Below are 26,317 nucleotides of genomic sequence, written 5' to 3'. Positions count from 1 at the left end.
TTCTTTCCTACCCCGGGGGCAGAACAAAAGCCAGATTTCTCCTCGGCCCACTGAATGGCTGAGTCTATCTCGGCTCAATTTTTATAAACAGAGAACATTAACATAATAATACCACAATGCATTTGGTCAAAGCCTAAACACTTTTTTCATAAAATACATTTTATATGTCCATTCCACTTTCAAACATATGTAAATTTAGATTTTAAGCCTCTACGTACAAAATTCCAGTTTACCTTTGAATGGAGCAAGCCAGTCAAGCTTCTTCATTTCCGTGGCAGAAGTCATTCTTTCAGACTACGGTGTGAACACGGAGCTTATAGACGTGGGCTCTACCTACGGGAGGCATAGCTCCCAATCACCTGTGCTCAGGTTCAGAGCCAATCAGAACACAGGCAAGGGAGCAAAGCACGGGATCCGCTTGTTCCACTGGATAAAACCCCAAGGTTTGTTTTGTTAATAGGCTACTCCAAAGGAAATTCATTTCACTTGAAGTTAACCTTTAATATGTTTTTCCAAGAAAAGAAAAAAACATGGGTACTGAAGCACGGATGGAAACCACGAAATTATTTTACCCGATGACTTAAAACTGTAGGACGCCGTTTTATCACGAGCAGCTGTACTCCTCACGGCACCAATCAATTAAACAGAAAATGCTGAGATAATCAGGTTTACACCAACATGCCTGAAAGATATACAAGACTCCCGTAAACTCTGTGGCCTCTGCTTTTTTTTTTTAATCTAAAACTTTGACAACCCAACAGGCATGTGTGTGCATGTTAAAAACAATTCCACCCCAGATGTTATGTTTAGTCAAGTGTTGTAAAAGAGGCATTCTGCATCTTTTATTAGAACCAGAGACGCAGAAGGGTCTAAGCAAAATGAATGTTTTAAATAATTCCATGTTAGCATTGCAAAGAATTTCCCCCCTCAGTGGGTGTTGCTAAGTGATGACAGCAGTGTTTCCAGTTATGATAGTAGTTGTTTCTGTGAGTTGTCTGAATATTTGATCATTAAAACTTCCCTTCTGAACCAAGCTAACCCACGATTAAAAGATTCCCGCCTTCATACCACTTTAAAACTTCACTGCAGTTAGGTTCCTCAAAGCACTTGATTACAATTTTTAAATAAATTATACAGTGGGATCCTTTCTTGACTTTTTTTTGAAGAATAAAAGTCAGATTAAGAAAGTAAAGAAGGTATCCATCATATTTAAAAAAAATTTATCCTGGTTTATTTTCCTATTAAATTCATCTATGGCTTCAAAGTTTAAGTGGCACTTGGATTTGGGATGTTTTCATGATTTAGCAAGTTGCCATCTTGTTATAAAGAGAGAAGGTAAATGTTTCGTTTCATATGTGGGGTGGCTTATAAACATTTTAAAGAAATCAATAATTTACGTCACCCCATTTATATTCTCCACTATTAGACTTTAAAACTGGCTTTGGAATCAGCATGTTTTAAACTAACTGAACATGCAAATAATGTTTCTACCTAACCATGAACCAGTTGCTATATATCTAGGTAACTCAGTAATGGCAGAACACTTAAACAAAGGCTTCTTTGCCTCTCACCCTCTTAATCCAAAACTAAGTAATACTCCTTTTCTGCCCTTGTATTTGCACTTGTGCAGTTTAATGACTAGATATTAAAACTCATGCTTTATAAGCAAAACCTTCCATTTACATACACTTAAAAGGTACATAAAAAGTGCAGACTGCATTTCTTCTCTGCCATGCTTTCTCTCAATAATGTCACCTGTGATGACTCAAAACATATCCTTAATACATTCAGAGTTCTCTACTTTTGAGTCAGCAAATGTTAGTTCTCCAACATAAACTCAAGAGAGAACAGTCAGCCGCAAAATGGACTCTAAATTCAAAATGGCAAAGGCTACTGAGACAACTCCATTAGAGACCCACTGAAACGGGAGTAAAATTCAGGTCACTTCTGAGCAAAGCTCATCCCAGATATCGTGTGGTCGTTAAAAAGGTATTTCATTTTAATTTGGATGCTGGGAGTCAGACGTCCTGTTTCGAAGTGCTATTGCAAAATGCTAACCCAGGAGCTTGTGACCCCACCTCGGGTACCACAGGGCCCACTCTCCTTCTCAGGTGGGACCCCTTGGAAGTCTACTGCTGACTGACCCCCATTTGGGGGTGGTCTGCCTCTGGCTCCTCCTCTTCCACGTCCGCACTGTACTCTTCAAATGCGTCGTCATCTGCATCCGGAAGCCCCAGTAACTACAGGGGAGAGAAGAGAAGCAGCTGTGAGTGCCAAATGGCCCACAGGCAGGAAGACAACCAAAGGCATCTGATCCAAATTCAACAAAGGGGGCAAGAATATACTGTGGAGAAAAGACGATCTATTCAATAAGTGGTGCTAGGAAAACTAGACAGCTCCATGTAAAAGAACGAGATTAGAACACTTCTTCACACCATATACAAAAATAAACTCAAAATGGATGAAAGACCTAAATTTAAGACCAGAAACCATAAAACTCCTAGGACAGAACACTGACAGGACGCTCTTTGACATAAATCGTAGCAATATTTTTTTGGATATGTCTCGTAAGGCAAAAGAAAGAAAAGCAAAAATAAACAAATGGGACCTAATGGAACTTCAAAGCTTTTTCACAGAAAAGGAAATCACGGACAAAATGAAAAGACAACCTACTGAACAGGAGAAATATTTGCAAATGATATGACTGATAAGGGGTTAATATCCAAAATATATAAACAACTCATACAACTCAATATCAAAAAAACAACCCAATCAAAAAACAGGGAGAAGACCTGAATAGACATCTTTCCAAAGAAGAAATACAGATGGCCAACAGGCACATGAAAAGATGCTCAACATCACTAATATGAGAAAAATGCAAATCAAAACCACAATGAGATATCACCTCAAACTTCAGAATAGCTATTACCAAAAAGTCTATGAATAGTAAATGTTGGAGAGGGTGTGGAGAAAAGGGAGCCCTCCTACACTGTTGGTGGGAATGTAAATTGGTGCAGCCACTATGGAAAACAGTGTGGAGGTTCCTCAAAAAATTAAAAACAGAACTTCCATATGACCCAGCAATTCTGCTCCGGGGTATATATCTGAAGAAAACAAGAACACTAATTCAAAAAGATACATGTACCCCCAATGTTCATAGCAGCATTATTTACAATAGCCAAGATATGGAAGTAAACTAAGTTTCCATCAACAGACGACTAGATAAAGAAGATGTGAGTTACACACACCACACACACACACACACACACACACACACTGGATTATTACTCAGCCATAAAAAAGAATGAAATTCTGCCATTTGCAACAACATGGCTGGACCTAGAGAGTATTATGCTTAGTGAAATAAGTCAGACAAATACTCTGTTATTACTTATATGTGGAATCTAAAAAATAAAACAAATGAATGCATATAACAGAACAGAAAAAGACTCACAGATATATAGAACAAACTCATGGTGACCATTGGGGAGAGGGAAGGAGGGAGGGGCAAAATAGGGGTAGGGGACTCAAAGATACAAACTACTATGTGTAAAATAAATAAGCAACAAGAATATATTGTATAGCACAGGGTAATATAGCCACTGTTTTGTAATAACTTTAAATGGAGTATAATCTATAAAAATACTGAATCACTATGTTATACACTTGAAATTAATATAATATTGTGAATCAACTATACTTCAATAAAAAACTTTCAATAGCACTTAACAGGAATTAGCACAGTAGCTATGGATTTCTCATGGGAGTCAGCTACCTCTATAATTATTTTCATAAGCTTATTAGATGGAAGTGTCAATCGTACAATGGATTGGTGCCCAAAGGACTAGGTTTTACTGGAGAGCCTGGAGATTCTCTACTTTTAAGTATCATCCATGTATACACAAAGATATAATATCTATGCACACACACACATATCTGGGCTGTCAGCAGTAGTACAATGAACCGTGCTGACTATCCCATCAAGATGTTAAAAATCTATTCTCCTCTATGCCTTCTTCTCTAAAAATGCATGCTGCTATTATTCGTAACACACATATAAAAATATAGAGACTACTGAAATGTTCAACAGAATGGTTAAATAAATTATGGTGCATCCATAAAATGGAATCTTATATATCCACTTAAAATACTATCTTTGAATTTAATGATATAAAAATGTGCTCATGTGTGTAAAAAGAACATGATGAAAATTGCATTTTCATTATGATACACAATTTTTTTAAAAGTATACACAAATGCATAGAAAAAAAGACTTCAATGAAATAAATATATCCAAATTTTAAGAGTACTTTTTTAGGTAATGTGATTATGGGTAAATTTTTTCCTTTTTATCTTTTTGTATTTTCCAAATGCTCTATAATTATCATCAGGGAAATTCACAATAAATACACAGTAAACGTTTTCTTAAAACACTGGCTGGTCCTGGGTTAGAAACCGTGAGTGCCCTTTGCTGGGCCTGATCAATATGGACGAACGCTCTGGTGCTGGCAGGAAGCCACGGCTGCAGGCATCTTGGCCTTGTCTGCCATCATGGGGATGCCGACCCACAGCTCTTTGATGAACCTTTCTCACATAGTAGCCCCTTGGTTGACCATTTTCAGGCAACTTCACTGAATGGCCCTATGATCCAAATACTAACTGCATTAGGACAAAGTGAGATGGACCATTCCATTTACTCTGCATTGCTTCCCAGGGCCCTGCCACCCACCCTCCTTTCCGTTCCCTCCCAAAGGCTTACAGGAGGAAAGGGTAAGCAGAGTCCTGATCAAAATAACACCTTTACTCTGAAGTTCTCAGACCACAACTCTTGCAGGTCTCAGAGGGCCCTCTGAACACGCTCAGGACAAAATCATCTGCCAGGCATTATGGGTCATATGATGCACGTGGCCTGCCAAGGCACTACGGCCAACTGCAGGCACGTGCCTTCCCCTTGGAGCTCAGGGCTACAGCTGTCTCAGAGACACTGCTGACTGGGGGGAGGGGAGGGAGGGGCGTATCTCAGCTTGTTCGCACAGTCTGCACCAATCACATAGTCTGCACCAATCTCGTGTGTGCTGGGGAGAAGGCAAAAGCCCCTTTCCCCTACTGCTATCTCCCTTCCATATCTTAGTGGGTGGAATAAAAGGTAAAGTTTGCCTCTAAAGAGGGGAAAAAATGGCTGGTTACAATGAACACAGATGACTAATATTTTGGTGTTCAAGTTTATTTCAAGAGCTGCTAGATGACACAGCAAGGTGAAAGTATCAAAAGAGTGGTAACATTTAAACTGTTGATAAAATATAAATATTTTTGCCACTACCAAGAACTCCAGAATCACCTAAATGCCAAAAGAAGATGCATTAATTCAATAATAAATATAACTCCTCACTGCACTGAAGGGATGCTCCTTAAAAGAGGAATGGTCAATGGGTTCCTTCTCAGTTAACGAATCTGACTGGATGCCTGGAGCCTTGGGTTCAGGAGGATTCTGAGGCTCAGTGGGAAAGATCCTGGTCAGTTAGCAATGGCTGTCATGGGTACAGGGGGCGCAGTTGAGGCATGCGTCCACATATTTGCCATCTTGTCCTAAAGTGACATGCCACTGATTATTCTCTTTCATAATATGTTTAGGTAATTCACATGGACTCAAACTGTAGGTACCCCTTAACACCCACCCTCTCCTCAGCTTAGGGTGGCTTGGTAGAAGAGGCTCCAGCAAGCCAAGCATGAAACCCTTCCCCTCTCTCCTTTTCCTAGCTCTGTACCTTACCTTGATGTGAATCCAAAGCACATAGTTCTGGGTCTGTAGCATCAGCCACATGGGAGGCCCTCCCCTTTGGCAGGAAATCTTCAGATGCTAATTTGAGAGCTGCTCTCCCCCTGTCCTTAAAGGAGGGAGAGAGAAGAGAAGCAGCTCTCAATGGCTGTCAGGACGTTTAAGGCACCTTAGCGGAGAATCTGAAGATTTGCTGAGAGGCTGTGTGGAAAAGGCACTGGACCTCGCACCTGGAAGCCAGGGCTCTAGTTGAGGACCACTGCCTTTGCTGAGCCTCAGTGTCCTTCTCTGGAAAGTGGGAACCATGACACCTGCTCTACTCCAGAGAAACTATGGAGATTCGATGTGAAAGTGAATGTGGTCATGGTCTGCAAACTGTAGAGTCTTATGTGAATTATCTAATTACATTATATTATCTTGCTTCTCATTTTAAAGCACAGCCAGTTCAATTATTCAAGGGGAGTTAGTGCTGCATCAGTAGACTGTCTCCAGACCCTGCTTCTTCCTCTCTCTTCTGCTGGGCTTGCTTCTGGACTGCCTCATTGTTAATTAGTACTGTAGGAAGTAGGAAGAGAACTAAGAAACTCAATTCTATCAGCCTCTGCATTAGATTCTCAGGCTTACACTCCATTGAACCAACCAATTTTGTCACACTTCGGATTCAATAATAATAGTTTATATTGGTTAAGTTACTATCTGCTAGGCACTGTATAAGCAGCTTTTCTGTATATTAATTCCTTTGGTCCTCATAATAACCCTATGGGGTAGGTACTATTATTATCTCCCTTTCACAAAGAAGATCTGAAGATGTTGAGTAAATTTGCTCAGAGTTGCCCAGTAAGCATCAGAGCAGGATTCAAACCCAGGCCAGCAGGTTGTAGACATTACACGCCTAACCACCAGGCTACCTGGGAGATATCCTTCCAGCTGTCCATGCTGCTCCTATAGCTGGAGCCTTCAATGTTTTCTACTCGGTAATACACTTAAAAAAATTCAATATGCAATGTTAATATCAACATTTATGAGTATGTACAATTTGGAAGCATGAGGAGGAAAACAGAAAAAGCACAAGAGCTAGAATTTGCCTGGGATTCCAAAGGACATCATACAGATATGTAATAATCTAGCATTCCCACCTCTGTCTCCATTCTCATTTATGGTAGGTAAGTCTAACTTCTGGGTTACCAGAGGCAGGGGTGAGGGGAGGGAAAATTGGCTGAAGGCAGTCAAAAAAGTACTAACTTCCAGTTATAACTTAAATAAGTGCTAGGGATATAATTTACATCATGATAAATATAATTAACATTGCTGTATGCTGTATAAGAAAGCTGTTAAGAGGGGCTTCCCTGGTGGCACAGTGCTTAAGAATCTGCCTGCCAATGCAGGGGCCATAGGTTCGAGCCCTGGTCCAGGAAGATCCCACATGCCACGGAGCAACTAAGCCTGTGCGCCACAACTACTGAGCCCGTGAGCCACAACTACTGAAGCCCACGTGCCTAGAGCCCGTGCTCTGCAACAAGAGAAGCCATTACAATAAGAAGCCCGCACACTGCAACAAAGAGTAGCCCCTGCTCACTGCAACTAGAGAAAGGCTGCACGTAGCAACAAAGACCCAACGCAGCCAAAAAAAAAAAAAAAAGTTGTTAAGAGAGTAAATCCCAGGAGTTCTCATCACAAGGAAAAAAAGGTGTTTTTTTCCCTATTTCTTTAATTTTTTATCTATATAAGACCATGGATATTCACTAAACTTACTGTGATCATCATTTCATGACGTATGTTAGTCAAATCATTATGCTGTACGCCATAAACTTATACAGTGCTGTATGTCAATTATATCGCAATAAAACTGGAGGGGGAAAACAAAGAATAGATTGAATAGCCAGATTGGAAAAAAAAATTTAATTTCTGGATCCAAATTTTTAACAGTCAAGAATTCATATCAGAAACAGACTGGGAAGAATCCTGAGTCCTTGCTTTTACTGCACCCACACACTCTTATAAGGGAAAAGAGACAGGCCAAGAAATCCTGTCAAGTATATTTAAATTGCTCCTGATAGAGTCATTCATTCTTACTTCAGTAAATTTTTTTTTCAGTTGACGGGAAAAAATCTTTATGATCACTCTGGACAACAGTGTTGGCATTCCCAGGGTCTTGCTTCTTCAGAACAGTCTCTGATCACATAAGAACTACTGGGGCCCACCCATCCTAACAGGGTTGTACCTGGTGGGTAGAGATGCTAACCCTTGAGAATTAAAGCTCTTCAGACCCAAGAGAGTATCAGTTTTCTGTAGGACTAACTCCAGGTCTTTTTGAAAGTGTTAGAGGCTCTATTCAGTTGGCACTTAGCATCTGCTGTCTCTCACTCAAACACTTGGGCTAGAGTGTCTTTTTTTTTTTTTAATTTATTTATTTATTTATTTATTTTTGGCTGTGTTGGGTCTTCGTTTCTGTGCGAGGGCTTTCTCTAGTTGCGGCGAGTGGGGGCCACTCTTCATCGCGGTGCACGGGCCTCTCACTATTGCGGCCTCTCTTGTTGCGGAGCACAGGCTCCAGACGCGCAGGCTCAGTAGTTGTGGCTCACGGGCCTAGTTGCTCCGCAGCATGTGGGATCTTCCCAGACCAGGTCTCGAACCCGTGTTCCCTGCATTGGCAGGCAGATTCTCAACCACTGCGCCACCAGGGAAGCCCTAGAGTGTCTTTATAAAAGAAGGGGAGATAGTATCTAGGCCCTAGAGAGCACAGGCAACCAGCTAGGCCTTCGGGGCTTCCAGTAAGTGCCCTGTGGCTTTAGAGGTTCCTGTAAGCTCCTTCCAGAGGATTCTTTGAAGCAGCATTTCTCACACTTTGCTGTGTATATGACTCACCCAGGATCTACCTAAAATGTAGATTCTGAGTCAGTGGGTCTCAGGTGGGATCTGAGATTCTGCTTTCCTAACAAGCTCCCTGGTGACGGTGATACTGCTGGTCCAGAAACCACACTCTGAGTATTGAGACCCTAAAGCATTTGGGGAATTTGTCACAATTTATCTTAATGATCCATGATGCTGGTGGTACCAAGAAACCTCTGATGGGATCCTGATCAGTCTGTCTTTTCGATAATAGAGAAAAAAAAAGGGGGGGGTTAGGTGGCAAGACTGATGTAAGACCCAAATGGGCAAGAGAAATAGGTACCCTCTTATTTTAGGGGCCATCACACGTTCTACAAAAGACAAGGGTTTGAATGTTCACCATATGAGCAAAAAACAAATGCCACGATAAACTTAAATTGTCAACATTCAATGTGTGTGTGTGTGGTTTTGTTCTGGTTTTTTTTTTTTGGATGTAGTGGGTTGTTTTTTTTTGTTTTCTTATCAATATTTTTTAACTGAAGTATAGTTTATTTACAACGTTGTGTTAATTCAATGTGTTTTTATTAAAACCCACACTTGTGCATAATCTTTCCTACCAGACTTTCTGACCAACTGGGGCAGCTTCCCACAAGTGGATTCTCTCTCTTCTTCCAGACTCTTGACCAGACTAGAAGAGTAGAAGCAAGAATTGAACTTTTTCTGGGTCACAAAGGGTTTTCCTGTGGGGTATAATCCCTGGCTCTCCAGCCACTAGTGGCAAAAAAACCCAACAACAACCGATCTTGCTCATGCCAGTAAGACAGAATTAAGGGAATTTTTCTGGTGGAAGGATCTCTGTTTCTCAAGAGGAAAAAACGTGGAGTCACACAGCAACCCCAGGCAGGGGACCAGGGTCAATCAGAGTGAGAAAACCTGGGGAAGCACAGGCTCTCACTCCAGGTAGGGCCATCAAAGCAACAATGAGAACCTGCTGTATAGCACAGGGAACTCTACTTCACTTTGCTGTACAGTGGAAAAAAGCACAACATTGTAAAACAACTGTACCTCAATTAAAAAAAAAAAAAGAACATCCACCAAAACAGCACAGAAAATCATCACAGCAACAGGTGCCTCATGACCCTAATGTCCACAGTGCTAGTAAGAGGAGGAGTAATACTCCAGGAGAATAGAGCAAAGCTTTGAGAGAACTGAAAGGCAAAGATTAGCTTTGGTTTTGCAGCTAACTTGGAAATGGTAAGTTCTCTCTTCTTTTGTGAACTGTTTTCTAGTGGGGGGGGTGGAGGGGAGGAAGGACTGTTAATCATCACTAAATAAAAGATACAAAAACATGGAGGGAAAAAATGAATGGCATGGCCAGCATTATTTAGACCCATAACCACTATTTCATTATCTAACTCAATCATGTGATGACTGGCAACTGTCAATCCAGGGCCACTTAAATAAAAAAAATGTAGGATTCCAACGATTCTCCAATTCGCATTGATCAAGGCTAGTGACAGGTGTCTCCGAAGCCATTACTGGTGCCAGGACATGGATAAGCCCTCCTGCTCACAGATGGCAATGACAGTGCTGTCATTTACACACATGTACCATTTGGATATGACCTTCCAGCAGGAAGGAAAAAAAAAAAAAACTAGGTAGAAGCTAGGAGGTCCCTGGAGTGGAGCAGAATATAGGTCAGTCCAGGAAGGAAGCTGCCCCACTGCATCCATGGAGCCACATATCCACCCAATAAGCATTTCCTAACAGCAGTTATGAGCTAGAAATTGAAACAAACCTCAGTGGGGTGGCTGGGCTTTGATAGCCCTCTGTGTTCTGATTTTGAAGCTCCCCATGCATCCACAAGACAGAGAAACATGTATGACCCCCATTTTAAAGACGGGGGCACTAAGGCTGAACAACACGGGCTGGGAGCCGGCCAGGCCAGGGCTAAGCTGCCTTGCCCCACCCAGGGACATCTCTAAGGTTCTCTGAGCTAAGGGGCCAAGATGGGCCTTCCTGGTCTTTCTTCTTGGCCGGCCCTCCTCCTGCTCCAACACTGTCCAGATCTCTCCCTTTCAAGTCCCCCCTCCTTGTGAAGCCACTGCCAGCACTTTGTTCCTCGATGAGCCCACTCACATCTGATATTCCCAGTCCTTCTGACACATAGTAGATAAGGCAGTTTTTTTTTTTAAAAAAAAAAAAAAACATAGTTCCTGATTATAAATGTTTTCTGTGACATCATGGAAAATTTAGAAAATCCAGAAGAGAAAATAAATATCACCCATAACCCTGTCACCAGAGGTTCTTTGGTCATATGTCCCTCTGGGGGACAGGAGCATCCATTCATCCCCCTTGTAGCACTAGCCTCAAACCCACTGAGTTGTACGGATCAGGTACTGAACGGATGATTATTATTTTGCCAAAACCAGTGTCGATAAACTTTTGGCAATAATACCCCAACACTGCCCCCTTAAAATCTCTTATCTTAGCCAGATGCTTCTGTTAAGCATGTGTTGAAATCACTTAGCAAATTGTTTTCTTCCTCCATCAAAAACCTAAGGGTCCTATGAAAGCTTTCACTACTGAGCTCACTTCTCAACAGTATTTTGCCAAGTGTCCCCATCCTGTCCCCATCAATGCCAGCATTTACTCAGTGCTTATCCTCTGTGCCGTGCACTGCACTAAGTCCCCAACAAGAATCGTGTCATATAATCTTCATAGCAATCCTAAGGTAACTATCATCATTTGTTTCCTACTTTTACAAATGAAAAAACTGAGAAACAGCAAGGTCAAGTAACTTGCCTGAGGTCACACAGCCAGCAAGTGACAGAACTGGGATTTGAATCCAGGCAGCCTGCCCCCAGAGCTTGGGTTCCTCATCACTGTGGTAACCTGATTCTGCATAACTAGGTAAAGGGACCACAACCAACACCCTGCGGTCGGTGCACACTCACTGACATCCTCTCAGGAAACACTTCCCCAGAGAACCAGCAGATTGGAGTAAGCAGAGCAGGGAATGGAACTCCTTTGCATTGTATCTAGCAGAGTGTGTAGACCAAAATAAATGCGCGGTTTTGTAACCTGGAGTTTCTCTGTACGTTTTTGTGGCTCTGTCTCCTTCCAGAAGGCCAGCTCCTTGAGAGCAAGGACTAGGCACCCTGCCCTGCCTCTTACTCTCCAAAGCGGTGCTTTGGCAAATAGCAGATGATCATACATTTTGTTGATCATGTGATGAAGAGATAGAGAAAAAAAGAGGAGGAGTAACATGGTGAATAAGAAAAAGAATAATTATTTTTTCTTGTCAAATTGAACAACAGATTTCTTTGGTAGGGCATGGACTTTGTGATATTGTTTCAGTGGGGGGAAGGCAAACAGAAAGGGGGGTGGGGAGAAGGCAAACAGAAAGGGGAGGAAAAGCACACAGTCTACGAAATTGGAATGTCCAAAGGTAGAGAGTGCTACTGTGGCACACTGAGCCTCGCGGGCAGGGTCGCTGAGGATGGCCAGAAGATGACTCCATTCTTTGGCCATGCAGGCAGGCATGCGTGGGCTTCAGCAAAGTTAATTGACCCTGCTTGACTGATGCCCCAAAAGGCAGCAGAAGGCTGTCAACAGAAAGGTCCTTATCTTTCTGGAGAGACTACACAGGGTAGGGGCTGGCAATGGGCTGGCCAAGGTAAAACAAGAATTCAAAGCCATGAATGAGGCTGTTCTAAGATGAAGGTAAAAATATTCCTTCTGTGGTTTCCCCAACTGTAAACAAAAAGGAGCTACAGAGATTGATCAGATTATCAAAACCTTTCAGGGAATGAGGTGCTCAAGCTTACCTGCGGGATAACCTTGTAGCATTTGGGTACGTGTTACTTCAACAAATACTTTCAGCTACAACAGCAGTAAGACCCTTTCCTGGGTCTTATTTCTAAATCCAAAGCTCCTTTATATAAAACAGATAAATACCAGTGGGAAGAAATACACTCTTCAGTGGCGAGGGAGAGGGTAAAATCTTCCCCACCGATCTCCAGCAGTCCTTCACCCGGGTCTGTAACACGCCCTCTCATCCCATCTGGGGCACATCCTGACTGAGAGAAACCCAAAGCTTGTGTGCATTTCACCCTCACTAGTCCTGAGAAGGCCTCCAGCCTCTCCCGCAGGCAAAAAGACCCAGCCAGAGTGCCCAGCACGCAAAAGCTTCCCCACCAAAGGGGGCGCCGTGCCAGGTGAAGGCCCCACTTTGGGAGCATCATCCCTGCCCACTGTGGCGGAAGGCTCTGCTTTAGAAATGAACTCTGGAAGCCCAACGGCGTTAAATGAAATCTGTGTGTCTCCATGACACAAAGCAGCTTGATCTGAAAGAAAGTATTCAACCAAGTCAATCGCTTTTAGCTATGCATCTGGATTTTTTGGACTGCAGTTTTTTCCATTTACATGTGGCGGCCTGGTTGCTGAAATACAGCCGTAGACTTGGTAGAGCAAGACGGCAAAAGAAGTCCTGGTGGGAGCTCACCTTCTGCAGTTAAGCCCATTCTGCAGGTAGTCTGTTGCTTGCCACCACAGATGACAGCCACATACAGAGAATCAGGTGGCAGGCTAATGAGTGGAACCTCCCTGAGGAAACCAGCTGCACAGTGAGTATCATTTCCTAATTAGATAGTTGGGGGGGGTGGTTAAGATTTGAGGGAACCAATTTAAAAAAAAAATTTTGCTTGCCTTGATATCTCTAGCTGGATGTCTAACAGGTATTTCAAACATTGACATGTCTATAACCGAGCTCTGGATAGTCTCGCCCCTAAACTTTCCTCCTGCAGCCTCATCCATCTCAGTCAAGGAACACGATTCCCTTCACTGAGTAGATGAGGACCTCTGGAGTCATCCATGTCTTCTTTTTCCCACACCACACTTCCAACCCATCAGCAAGTCCAGTTGGGTCTACTTTCAAGGCATCTCCAGAATCCGGCCCCTTTCTTCCACCTTCACTGTGACCATCCTGGTCCAAGACCGATGGCCTCGCCTGGATGAAAGCAACAGCCTCCTCACTGGGCTCCCTGCTCCCACCCACCCCTCACAGCCTGTTCTCTACTCAGCAGATCCCTCTGTGCTTAAACCCCTCCAGCGGCTCCCCAGCACACGGGAGTAAAAGCCCAAGTCCTTCCGTGGCCTGCAAGCCCCTGAGGCTCCTCGGACTCATCTCTCGATGTTCCTCCCCTCCCCCACCAACTCAGGCCGTACCAGCCCCTCCTTGTTCTCTGAACACTAGTTTTCTCTCCCTCTGTGGTCGTATTTGCTGTTCTCTCTACTTGGAAAGCTCTTCCTGTAGCTCTCCTCATGGCTCACATCTCACTTCAAGTTTTACTCACATTACCTTCTCAGTGAAGCCTTCCCTGCTCCCCTAATCAAAATCGTCAGTGCCTCTGACACTTCTCACCCCCTTTCCCTGACTCATGTTTTTTTCTCCTCGGCACTTGTCACTAACACATTATGTGTTATACTCATTTATCTTATGTTGTACTTATTTATCTTATCTCTCTGCCACTAGAATACAAGCTCTGTGAGGTCTAAGATTTTCATCTGTCTGGTTCAACTGCTAGGAACAGAGCAGTAAAGAGTGCCAAGTGCCTACGGGGTACTCAGTAAATACATCTTGAATGAGTGGAAGTGGGCTAGACCAGTATCTTTAAGTCAAAAATCTATTTTGAATAAGCCAAACAGGCTTAGAAAATAAACAAACAACAACAACAAAAAGAAATGGTTGGACAAATGATACAAATCAGATAAAGTGACAAAAGCCACTTGAAATTCCACTTTTTATAATGATGCATTAAGTGATAGTGACCGGGACAAACTCCTGCAAAGAGAACTAAAAAATCTGGATTCAATATGAAAAATGCCTTCTTAAATATATTGAGAATCAGCACCCAGAGAGGTAAACCTATCATAAAAAGCTGCTTTTGTCCTAAGGACATCTGCTGACCTGGAAGAAACTTCTACTGCATTCTTGGCCTACTCTAAGAGCTAGGGAGACCAAAGTCAAACCCAGGGCCTTTCAAAGGAGCAAACTGTTATAAACCATTGTCACTTCAGGCTAGGACCCCTATGCTATGGTCTGAGTATTTGTGTTCCCCCCTCCAAATTCATATGTTGAAATCCTGACCTTCGAGGTGATGGTATTAGAAGGTGGGCCCTATGAGAGGTGATTAGTTCATGAAGGTAGAGCCCTCATAAATGAGCTAGTGCCCTTATAAAAGAGGCCCTGGGGCTCTCTCTGTCTCCTTCCACCAAGTGAAGTTCAAGTAAAAGATGGCCATCTGTCTAGGAAGTGGGCCCTCACTAGATACCAGATCTGCTGGCACTCAAATCTCAGACTTCCAGCCTCTAGAACAATGAGAAATAAATTTTTGTTTATTAGCCACCTAGTCTATGGTATTTTGTTATATCAGCCTGAACAGACTGAGGCGGCTCTCAGAACAAGGATGAACCAGAATCAACCAGGCCTGCAACCTGACTGTCCATCACCTGGAGAGTTCTAAGAACTCTCTGGAGTTTTATTTGCTCTGGCAGAAGCAAATAAAAATCCTCTCTGGAGGAAAGTACCATCATCTTAGGACTCAATATACCCCACATATAAATTTTCAAATACAAATATACAAATTTTCAAGCACGAAGAGATAATCCAACATTCAAAGAAACAAGATACCAGGACGGGGAACCAGTGGTAACAAAAGCTGACAAAACAGACTCCCAAACCTTGAAATACTGGAATATCTGACAGTCTCTTATGCAGCCAAGCCTACCATGTTCAGAGAAACAAAAGACAAGTTTGAAAATTCCAGGAAAGAAGTAGATACTATTTTAAAAGATTTGAAAAAAGAAAAAAAAAAGAAAGAAATCCTAGAGCAAATAACACTGAGCATGTAGAGTATTTATGGTGGGCAGGGAATTGAACTTAGGGCAAGAGTCATGTAATCTGACTTTCTCTTCCAATAAAAATAAAGAGAGAAGTAGTCTTCAAATTAGGGGTGAGTATTCATTTTACATGTTTTTCAGCTATAATGAAACAAACTGTCAGCTAACCATAGACATACAGATTCCTAAATCCTAAGGGGGTTGGGGGAAAGCAAGCTCTCTATAAGAGACTTCATAAAAAGAGAAAAGAACAGAACAACTATCCAATTTCCTCCTTCTCCATATCCATCAACATGGAGGTACATCCTTTATATAGCCTTCTGGCAATTTCCTATCATAAGAGAACCTCCATAGCACTTCTAAGCATTTTGGTTTTAAGTCTACTGGATGAGAACCAGAATACTCAGTTGTCTCATAAAGGCTCTGTTTGCTTCCCACCCAATCAGAGATTCTTAACTCAAGTGATGCTAGAAATAACTATCATCCCTGCAACAAACAGCTGTGTCGCATCCCGTTTCCCCCTCCCTCTCCGCCCTCAGCCTCCCTCCACTAGCTGCTATCTTTAAGCCACAGGGCAGACAAGAGATAAACAATTAGTCACCCCAGGTTTTGCCCACTTTCCCCACAATCCATGTTATTCAAAGCACAATCACTGGAGACAACAAGATGGCTTTAGAAGCCAAGCAGGCACCTACAGGTCTGAAAGACTTGAAGACTTTTTCCAAGACTTCATGGAGCGTCTTCTTGCCGCAGGAGGAGATATAATCCTGTGCTAGCTGCAAAAAAGGCAGGCAGTCCTCGCTCTCACTCCACACGTGCTACATGCCCGCCGGCAAGGGAAAGGAGAAAACAAAGACACACAGTCATTATACTCAGTTTGAAATACACAAAGCCAAGAAGATTTTTTTTTCTTTAATTACGTGAATTTGAAGAAGGCCTCCATTCCAGAGTAAAATCCATATAGTCATTCTTGATTTGTTTGCATTGAAGGAGATCAGAAAATGCATACCCTGCAGAGAACCCCCATGCTTCTGGTCCATAATCTCACCTGCTCAATTTTCCATCAGATCTGCTCATATGTAGTAAAAGTGGCATTGGGATCAATATTCCCCCACTCATGATTTCCACCGCCCCCCTTCTGGTACCAGCTATGGGTGGTTTTAAAACAGGAGGAAGGAGAAACCAAGAGCCTGTGTAATCCTTACCTTTGCCTTCAGCAATGGCTGAAGGATTAATTAGGCATAGTTCGTAACTGCTTACTTGGAGATATTCTTTACCCAGATTAGTCTGTGATGATAAATTTACTTCAAGATGAAATGAATTCAGGAGAACACACAGGAAAGTCATCACTAAGTCATCAGGAAACAAAGGCTTTCTGAAAGCTCACCTTCCCTTAAAATGCTTTAAGAGGGCATCATACCCAAGCAACACTTTGCAATGTTAACACGTGCCAAGAGGAGACTGATTTAGGTTTTATTTTTTCTTAGGGCTAGACAAGTGGGGTATTTTTTCCCCAAATGAGGATATCCATTTTAGCACGTCTTTAAGACTAGTTTCTCCCATAAATGTTCAAGGATCTGGAATAAGTCCAAGAAACAGGCTTGAGAGATGCAGATGCAGAAGGCCCCTGCATATCTGAGCAATGGAGGGGGCACTGAGCTACCAGGATGACATCGGGGTATCAGTCAGGTACCAAGAATCACTGTTTAGAGGGGCCTGAGCAATGACAGCTCAACGTTGGTGAAAAAAGTGTAGAGGAGAGGAAGATATTTGGCAGAAGAGAGCAAGGAGTAGGGACTAGGCAGCAAGAGACAAGATCAATTTGGAGAAATGGTCCACGTCAAGCACTTGCCCCCTCCTATTAATACAAATGATTAGAGCATCACCCCAGAAAGTCATATGCCCAACACTCAATAAACATATTTCACTTCCTTCTTTCTCACTGCAGGACCTCCAGGAACTAGAAAGAACTGAAAACACTGCTCAGATCCAAGAGAGAATAACAAGGTGCTAATATGCCATCTTTACCACCCAATTATCTGTGTTTCATAGATGTGAAGGTCCATTTCCGACACATGCTGCTCTAATTCCAGCAGACTTCTAGAGTAGCTATCGCCTTGACCTAATAAAGATAACTTCTAGATTCTCCAACCTTAGAGAATAGCTCAAACACGATTCCCTATTAATTAGAGGCCCTTAAAGTTGTTGAGCCTCTGAAATGCCATTTATGTAATAGTCTCTTGCATTGTACAAAAGCATAATAGTACAAAGTGCTTTTATATCCATTACTGCACTTCATTCTTAATTAGTGGGGATTCTGCAAGACCAATAATAAAGTCCCACTTTATATAAGTTCAGCTCAGCACCCATTTTCAAACTCAAGTTTTAAAAAGTTCAAGCATATTTCAAATTCTTATCCAAGTTAGAGATGGGGTTAACACCTAGCACCACACGACAGAAAATTTTAAGCCTGCCTTCCTTAGGCTTGTTGTGAAGATTAGAGAAAAAGTAAAAAGTTTATTTAGTGCCTGGCACAGTGCCTGGCTGGCAAATAGTAGATATTCAATAAATGGTGGATATAAGTCGCCTATTTCCCCTTTTGCATCTGCAGGAGGATTGGGGGTAGGGGTTTCCACCTGCCACAAGGCTAAATCAGACACCCTATGTGACTTCACTGAGAACACTATCCAAGGCAACTTGGGATATAGTTCATTCAGAAGCAGGTGTATCTATGAAAACCTTGCATGGCTATTTTTAACTACATTTTTTAAAAAAGTACTTCAAGTTACAAAGTAAACTAAGGAAAGTATATCACTCAAACAATAACAGGATCACAGAGTATCCACCACTGCTTGGTAATCAGTTTATTCAGTTTGAGCGTTTCTAGGGCATCTATAGCCTCATGAGGAGATTATTCATGTCACAATTTTCATTACTCCACTTTTGGAGTTGTTGATTTATGAATATATTGGAGAAGAAAGACTTAACACCTGCTAAAGGGCCTTATGTCCAGTGTGCCTACATCTCCTTCCCGTGGCTGTCTAACTCATCCTGAATTCCCAGTAGTGTTGGTTTTGCGGTTTAAAAAAGAGTTTTAACTGAAGCCCTGCCCAAATGATAACGTGAGGGAGCAGGGGATTTGGAATAAGACAGGCCCAGGTGTGCACGGCCACTTAAAAGACATCACTTACTAAACGTTAACTGCTTCATGTCCATTGTATCTCATAATAAAAGGTATTCAGTTTTATTCATGGAAACTGTCTCCTTCTAAAATTAATCAAGGCAGTCAGCATACAAGATAAGATGAACTAAAAATTAAGTCTGCAGTTGAGAACATAAAGACAAAGGGGAAACAACAGAAGAAGAAGAATGTGAAACCAAGTGAGGTTAGGACAAACAGTGCCGGGTAAACATGCCTGGCACTTGCCACAGATGGGACACAGATTTGCCTCCACTGCTTTCCAGAGGCCTATGCTATGCAAAGAAAGACATGCCATCAGTGCCCCGAGGCAGTGCCCACATATAAAACGGACCAGCTCTTCAGAACTAACAGGAAAGGGACTAGGGGCAGGAGGGTTACCTCTTAGGAAAATAGAGAGGCCCATTCCAAAACCAAGGGAAGGCAGAGAGAGCGTGCGGTGGCTGGGCTGAAGCTACTGAAAGCAGGATCTGGGGTCTAGTCTTGTACAAAGACAAATGGGCACTTGAAGACCCAGAGTCCTGCACCACAGGGCGTGGCTACAAGGCCTTCACCTTGGAAAATATCAAGCATATGTAACCAAACACCCACTTTGGCCACGAAAAAACTATAGCAGGGGGTCAGAGAACCTGTGCCTTTGAACAGTGTAATTCCCTGGCAAATATAAATCTGAGGACAGAATATACTGAATTTCCAATAGGGTAGTTAGAGCCAAGGCAGATCGCAGACCTGGACTATTATAATAGGGGAAATGCTGAGAAAAGGCTTTGCAAAGGAGGGGAAAGCAGTGGTTCTTAAGCTTTAGCTTGCATCACAATCACCTGGAGGCTTATTAAAACACAATTGTTGGGTCTCACCCCAGAGTTTCTGATGGGGGATGGGGCTGAGAATTTGCATTTCCAACAAGTTCCCAGGTAATGCTTCTGCTGCTGGTTCTGGGACCGCAATCTGAGAACAAGAACCAGAGTGGAACTTTGACTAACTACATATTTGAGGGTGGGCGTTACATTAAAAAAAATCTAAATGCCATTACTGACTAAAACCACCTCCAATTTTCAGGATGGCATGGGTTGCAGTGAAGTGGCCCCCCTTGTACCTACCTTGAGCAGCCTATAGATTCCTGCTCATTTAGAGTTGAAAATCCCCAGTGAGAACTCTGATTTCAGCACACACCATCAGCGGCCGTTCTTTCTGTTATTAAGTTGGGTCAGAGTTTATTATTAAAGCTCGCCCAGCTTAAGACATTATAACAATGTCATCTGCAAACAGGAAAATGGGCGCCTGTCTGTTTTCTGTAGTATAGATGAGAACATCCAGCTTACCCAAAAATGGAATTAGATCATCAAGGTAATTCAATCCCACAAACAACTTATTGATCACAGTCTGTGTGCTCCTACTGTTCTACCACTTGTGGGGATGGCGCTTGACTTCCCGGTGCTTAGGCAGAGTTGGGGGTGGCAGGGGAGCTAAGAACACGCCCGTTGTCCTCCCAGGACTCAGTTATCTGTGTCAAAGGGCCATTGCCAAGGGCCTCACTCTCACTGCATGGGTTTTCTGCTGTCAGCAGTACTGGGGAGTGCATTTTAAGTTGGTGCAGCTTAACACAAAACTGACTGCTCTCCACAGAAGAGATGGTATAAGAGGGTAAGAGCTACAAGCCATCTCATGCCAGCCAACATATTTCTGCCCAGGGAAGAGCATGGCTGGCCACACCTACCACCTGCTCTTGGTGTCAAACACTGATCTGTTTTACCAAGGAGGAAACTGAGGCTCAGAGAGGTTAAGCAACTTGTCTGTGGTCACACAGGAAGCAATAGGCAAAGCCAAGATGTCAAGAGAGGTGTCATGCCTTCAACCTGAGCCTCAGCTCCTTCCTTTGTAAGTCGCAGAAAATAATAATACCCACAGGGTGGATATAAACATTCCATGAGATAATCTGTAGATAACCCTGCCTCTCATTTGGCAGGGGCCCAATGAGTGCTTATTCCCTCCTATTTGAACTTATATTAGCAGAATTTTACTCTCCTCAGGATTATCACCCATGAATGATGAAGGGCGTATCTTTTTCCCTGAAATAATCTCTGTATGAATAATGCATGGCCACTGTGGAAGGCATTACAGTCTACCACTATTGCTCATTTAATCTGCAAATAATAATGTGATATAGGTATGATTATCCCCATTTGACAGAAGAGGAAACTGAGAATAGAGTTTAAATTTAACAAAAAAGTGCCTTCTTTCCACTATACCACCATGTAAACATGATGCAATCTCATTCAAACAAGTTGTATTTTCTTTCTCCAAAATGAAAAGGTTGTTATTTAGTCACATAGTTAAGAATAGAGACATGTCTAGGATGAAAATGGAGAAAGACATAGGCATAGGCACACATATAAAATTAAATCACACAGTCCCTCTATAAATAAAACATTTTTCTTCAATACTATGACAACTGCTACCTTTGTTTTTGCATTGAGGAGGGATCAAACTCTACAAAACTGTGGACCCAAACATGTCGTGGACAGTAAGGGAGCACCCCTCTCCTTGTCGGCAGTGCCCAGGCACCAGGGAGGGGCCGGGCAGTGCACTTTGAGAGCTCCTTTCTCCTGGCCTAGGCGAAAAGGGAAACAGCTGGTGCTGCCATGCCCAGGAGCACGTGCCCCTCTGTCTGGCTGGCATGTTAGTGGCTGCCAACACCCCATTCCTCAAGCCAGACCGAGCTCTCAGGACCTTTTGAGCTGGCAGAAGAGGGGAGCACACTGCCTGTGTGAGCTGTTGGCCACTTCCCCATGACACCTGAAGAGCCAGGCAGAGTAGCTGCGTCCCTGAACTCCCAGCACACACAAGGCACTGGCAGCATTTTATCCCAGGACCTGAACTCCTTGGCCGTCCATGGAGAGAGACCTGAATCAGGGCAGCAGTTTGGAAACGGACTGCAGGGACAGGATGGCTTGTGAAGCAAGAAGGGGAAGGAGTGCACAAGGGACCCAGGAGCTGCCAAAGAGAGGGCAGACAAAAAGAAGTCCTTGTTCCTAGGCCTCTGGAGCCCCCAGCCTGATGCTGCATGGGGTACAGTCTGCATGGCAGAAGGCACAGCCCTCTGGGCTTTGGCTCAAGTCCTGGCTCTCTTACTTCTTAGTGGCATAGTCCTGGATGAGTCCCTTAAACTCATTAGCCTCGGTTTCCTCACCTATAAAATGGGGGTATAATAATACCCACCTTAGAGAATATTTGTGAGGCTCAATATGAAGTAGCCCTTGAACCCACAGTCTGAATTGGGTCCCCTGTTGTCACTTCTGTGATGCTATATAATCACTACAAGGCTACCATTCAAGCTGCTCTACCATATATTAGCTGGGGGAAAGTTAGTAAACCTTGCTGGGCTTCACTTTTCTCATCTGTAAAGTGGAGATAATTACAGAGTAGCTTGTGAGATTACTAAGATTAAATGAGTTCATATATGCAAAGTCTGACACACAGTAAATTGCACTTAAGTGGTAGTTGTCTTTGAAGCTGTCACTCTTGAAATTTAACATCTATCTTCTACACTAGGCTGTTAGTCATTCATTCTTACAAACATGGATTGAACGCCTATCACATGTTTGACACTGTTCCAAGCGCTGCAATACAGTGATAAGACAAGCTCTCGTGAAGCTTATAGACTAGTGGGGCAGGCAGAAAATAAACAGTGGACTATCAAGTGCTGATGAGTGCTATGATAAGAATAAAAGGGTGAGGGAGGGAGTATGTGGTCAGGAAGGTTTCTCCCAGGCCACAATGGCAAAAAGGAGCTGGCCATGTAAAGATGTGGGGGAAGAGTATTTTAGGCAGAGGGAACAGCAAACGTAAAGGCCCTGAGGCAGGAATGAGCTTGGCTTGTCTGAAGACCAGAAAGGCCAGTGTGGCAGGAACACAGTAAGCAAGGGGAAAGAATGGTACAGGATGAGGTCATAGAGGTGGCAGGAGACAAATCATGTGGGGACTTGAAGCCAAGAAAGCTTAGGTTTTATTGCAATAATGGGAAGTCAGTTTAGGAGAGGTAGGGAGTGGTGAGAACATGACTTGGATTATATTTTAAATAGATCCAGAGGGGCTGCTGTGCAGAGACCCTGCCAGAACCACTAATATCATCACCCCCACTTCAGGCACTTTTCCCAAACACGTCTGCTAGGGAGGTATTAATATCATCCCTATTTTACAGATGTGGAAATCATGGCAGAGAGGGGTTAAATAACTTCCCCCAAGGCTCAAAGTTAGATGTGGGGAGCTGGGGTGCAAACTCGAGTAGCCTGACCCCAGAGCCTGTGCCCCTAACCATTATACCACACTGCCTCTTAGATGAATAGAATGGCCCCATTCTAGGTAGCCCTGGCCAAGTGCAGAGTGAGCCCTCAATAAATGTCTGTTGAATGAATGAATGAATGAATGATATAAAGACACTGTAAATTGAGAATTGTTATGTAAATATTCTTATTGTTAACAAATCCTTCAGATTACATTCTCTTCATCTCGAATTTCTTCTAATGTTTAGCAGATTTTCCTGGGAAAAGGAAAAGAACAGAGGTAGGACGTTTACTTCATGTCTGAGTTCCCTTAGCTAGAGGCAAACAGCACTTGACAAATCTGGCCTGGGACAGATTAGAGGAGACGTTTTGGGCGAAGAAAACTCCAGTGGTTGGCATCTTGTCCATTATGGCCTCTAGAAACTGAAAAAGTTCCAGTCTACCCAATGAATTACTCCCCCCACCCACCATTATCTTTCTTCCCTATCTATTTCATTTAATTGTCAGTGAATGAATACTTTCAAAAGAAATACTTTCAAGCACTTTATTCATACAGGTGGGAAAACATTTAAAATATAATATGGGTGGCCTTGAAAAAGCCCTGATATACTTAATGTTTCTGAATGATGGTTTGATAAACATATTCAAGGCAAGAGAATAGCCTTGCTTTTCTCTACCCACTTATTCTCTTTGGATATGTCTCCTGCAGTGCCAGCAGGAAGGCTGTGTGGAACTCTCCCCCATAAAATCCAGAACCATGAGTGATTCTTGTCCCACCTCGAGCAATAAAGAGGGGGGAAAGGTCACTGACAGTCCAAGGAAGCCCAGGGCTAGAAGGGACTCTTAATCAAACCCTAACACTGCAATTACTTGGACCCTGATGCCCTTTCCACTATATCCCTGGAGCATACTTATACTTTTACAATGGAGTAAATCCCTTTTTAATGACCTCCCACTGACAACACTAATTTACTTATTTTAACTACAGTTAACAGCGTTCTTACATACATTTATAGTTTACTTGCTCTTTCACAAGTACTATGATGGAGGCATTCTGATTAACCTCATTTTACAGGTGAGAAATTGGTTCTTAAAAAAGAGACAAGTTCTAAACTCTGGGGAACCCCAGATCTCTGACCCAAATTTGTGGGGCCCCTGCTGTGCAGTGGAGACTATTAGGTGCTTTATCTATTTGATCACCTGGGGGTTGGTATTACACCCATTTTTTGGATGTGTACACTGAGTATCTGAAAACATTAAAATGCATTTGACCAGAGTCACCCAGCCAGAACTCAAATCTGGCTGTCCCCCAATGCCATCCCTCTTCTAGAGTGTCGCAGGGCTGGGGCCAGGTGGGTTGTTCACCTTTGCGGGGTGGGGTGGAGGTGGTGGGAGGGGCATGCTTTATCGACAAGTCATACAGAAGCCTTCATCTCCCTGGGGCCAAGAGAGACAATCTTGCTGTCTCTGTAACTCCTTCTCGAACTTCCCGTGGGTGTTAGGGGCGCGCGACAGCCTGGACCTCGGCCCAGCTTTGTCTCACCCCACCTGAGGAGCCAGCGCCAGGCCTAGTCGAGGCGCTGCCCCACCTCCGTCCGCAGGGGCGGCAGCAGCGCCAGCTCCAGGCTCAGGCCGGCGACTCAGGCCGGTAACCTGAGCCCATAGCCGCCTCCATCTTACATTTGGGGACCATTATTTTTTCCTCGTCCTTACAAACACTTCATGAAGCGCCATCCTCGCCCAGTCTCTGCACCTCCCAGCCCAGCTCCCCGGCCCTCTACATCCCCTTCCTAAACTACCAGCGCCAAGATCCCAGGTGGGCGCAGGATGCAAAGTCGAGGTTTTGGACACCGCAGTTGTCCAAACCGCAGTTCCAGGTCCCGGTACCTCCGAGACTGGGGCAGGGCGGGGAGTGGGGTGGGGAGGGGGAATTCCCCCTCATCTGGAAAAACCGAAGGGCTTTGGCAGGGCCGAGGCCGCCGCCTCAGCTGGACAGAACCTCTCGGGCTCCACACACCTCGTTGGAAGCTCACAGAGAAGCAATGGAAGCACGAGAGGAAAGGGGGATAGGCGTGCCTGTGTGTGTTTGTGTGTGTATGCGCACGCGCGAGTGCGTTTTTAAGATCCGAGGTGTAATTCCGCAAAGAAGGTGCAGGAGATGGGGCATCGCTAGTGTGGACGGAGGCTTTGTGTCCAAACACCGCTGAGAATAACATGGGGGAGGGGGACGGGAGCGGGTTCTCCCCGGCGGGGACAACTCGAGGAGTTGTGTCTGCGCATTTAGAGGGTAACGGGGTTCCCCACCTGGGCGGGACGCCTGGGTGTAGGAAGCTCCCGACTCCGGATCCTGTGGGAGGGGAGGGTCCGTGCGCCCCGGTCCGCGCGCCCTGGCCCTCACTAGTGCGAGGCTGAGACACCCCCGGAGATGCTCCAAGCCGAGCACAGCGCTCCAGCCGTGGGGTCGCGTCCCGGAACCAGCCCTCTCTAGCCCGGCTCCCCGGATCCTAAGGACGCCCCTGCCTGCCGCCTACCGGACGCACCCGGAGCGCTGACCCCAACGGGCCGGGCCCGAGGGCTCCCCCGGCGGAGCGCGGAGCAGCTGGGTGCGCCGCGGTCAGCCGGTTACGCCCCCCCACCTCCCGCCCCACCGCCTCGCGGCGAGGGAGCTCGGGCGCAGGGAAGCGGCTGCGAGTCCACACTCCCGCGCGCTGCGGCGGTCCCTCCCCCAGGCACTCACAAAATTGTCCCCGCAGCCGTTGTCCGGACACAGCACGTAGAAGGAGACGCCGGGGTCGGCGTAGAAATCCATCCTGCGCTCGGTCTCCTCGGTGGCGATGAGCTCGAAGGGCGTGTTGGAACACCATTTCTCCGCAACGTCAGCCAGCTGCTGGAAATCCATCCTGGCCCGCCGCGCCCGCTGCTCCCTCAGCCTCCTCACGCGCCGCCCGCCTCCCGCTCCCTTCGCCGCCCGCCCTCCTCTCCTCGGGCGCCCTCCTCCCGGGCGGGCAGCGCGCGGCTCTGTGGGCTCTCGGGCAGGCGGCGGGGCCGGGCGACGCGGGTTCCCTCCTGTCCCGGGGCTCCTCCCGGCGGGGACTGTTTACATGCTGTGTGTAACGGGGTGGGCGGCGACCAGGGACAGCGCGGCGCCGCGCCCGGCTCCTCCCCGCTCCGCCTCTCCGCCCGCCCCCTATCGGGCCGCCACCGAGGCTGGCGCGGCGGCCGGGCGGGGTTGGCGGTGGGCGCGACTGGGCGGGACCCGGCGCGGCGGGAGGGACCGGACGCTCCGCGAGCTCCCCTGTTTCACACCCCGCCCCGCCCTTTTTAAAA

The 26,317-nt window shown here is 44.8% G+C and overlaps 1 protein-coding gene across 5 annotated transcripts; it reads right to left on the bottom strand.

The window, feature by feature from the left end:
• On the bottom strand, positions 1 to 26,057 carry MTURN (maturin, neural progenitor differentiation regulator homolog). 5 transcript variants are annotated; one of them, XR_013811074.1, is made up of 4 exons: positions 25,728 to 26,057; positions 16,204 to 16,326; positions 2,079 to 2,240; positions 1 to 682 (listed from the first exon to the last, which is right to left on the bottom strand). XR_013811074.1 is itself a non-coding variant. In XM_079711194.1 (4 exons), exons 1-4 carry the CDS (start codon positions 25,887 to 25,889, stop codon positions 1,690 to 1,692), a joined length of 447 nt encoding a protein of 148 aa, XP_079567320.1. In that variant the 5' UTR covers positions 25,890 to 26,057; the 3' UTR covers positions 1 to 1,689. The 5 variants fall into 5 exon arrangements, 4 of the variants coding, with proteins under 4 accessions (XP_079567320.1, XP_079567317.1, XP_079567318.1 ...); XM_079711194.1 differs by having other exon boundaries at positions 1 to 1,755; positions 2,145 to 2,240; XM_079711191.1 differs by having other exon boundaries at positions 2,145 to 2,240.
• Positions 26,058 to 26,317: the final 260 nt, after the last annotated feature.

The sequence above is a fragment of the Hyperoodon ampullatus genome (genome assembly GCF_949752795.1).
Source record: "Hyperoodon ampullatus genome assembly, chromosome: 9".
In the NCBI taxonomy this organism is placed as follows: domain Eukaryota; kingdom Metazoa; phylum Chordata; class Mammalia; order Artiodactyla; family Ziphiidae; genus Hyperoodon; species Hyperoodon ampullatus.
This window is presented reverse-complemented; position numbering and strand designations above follow the sequence as displayed.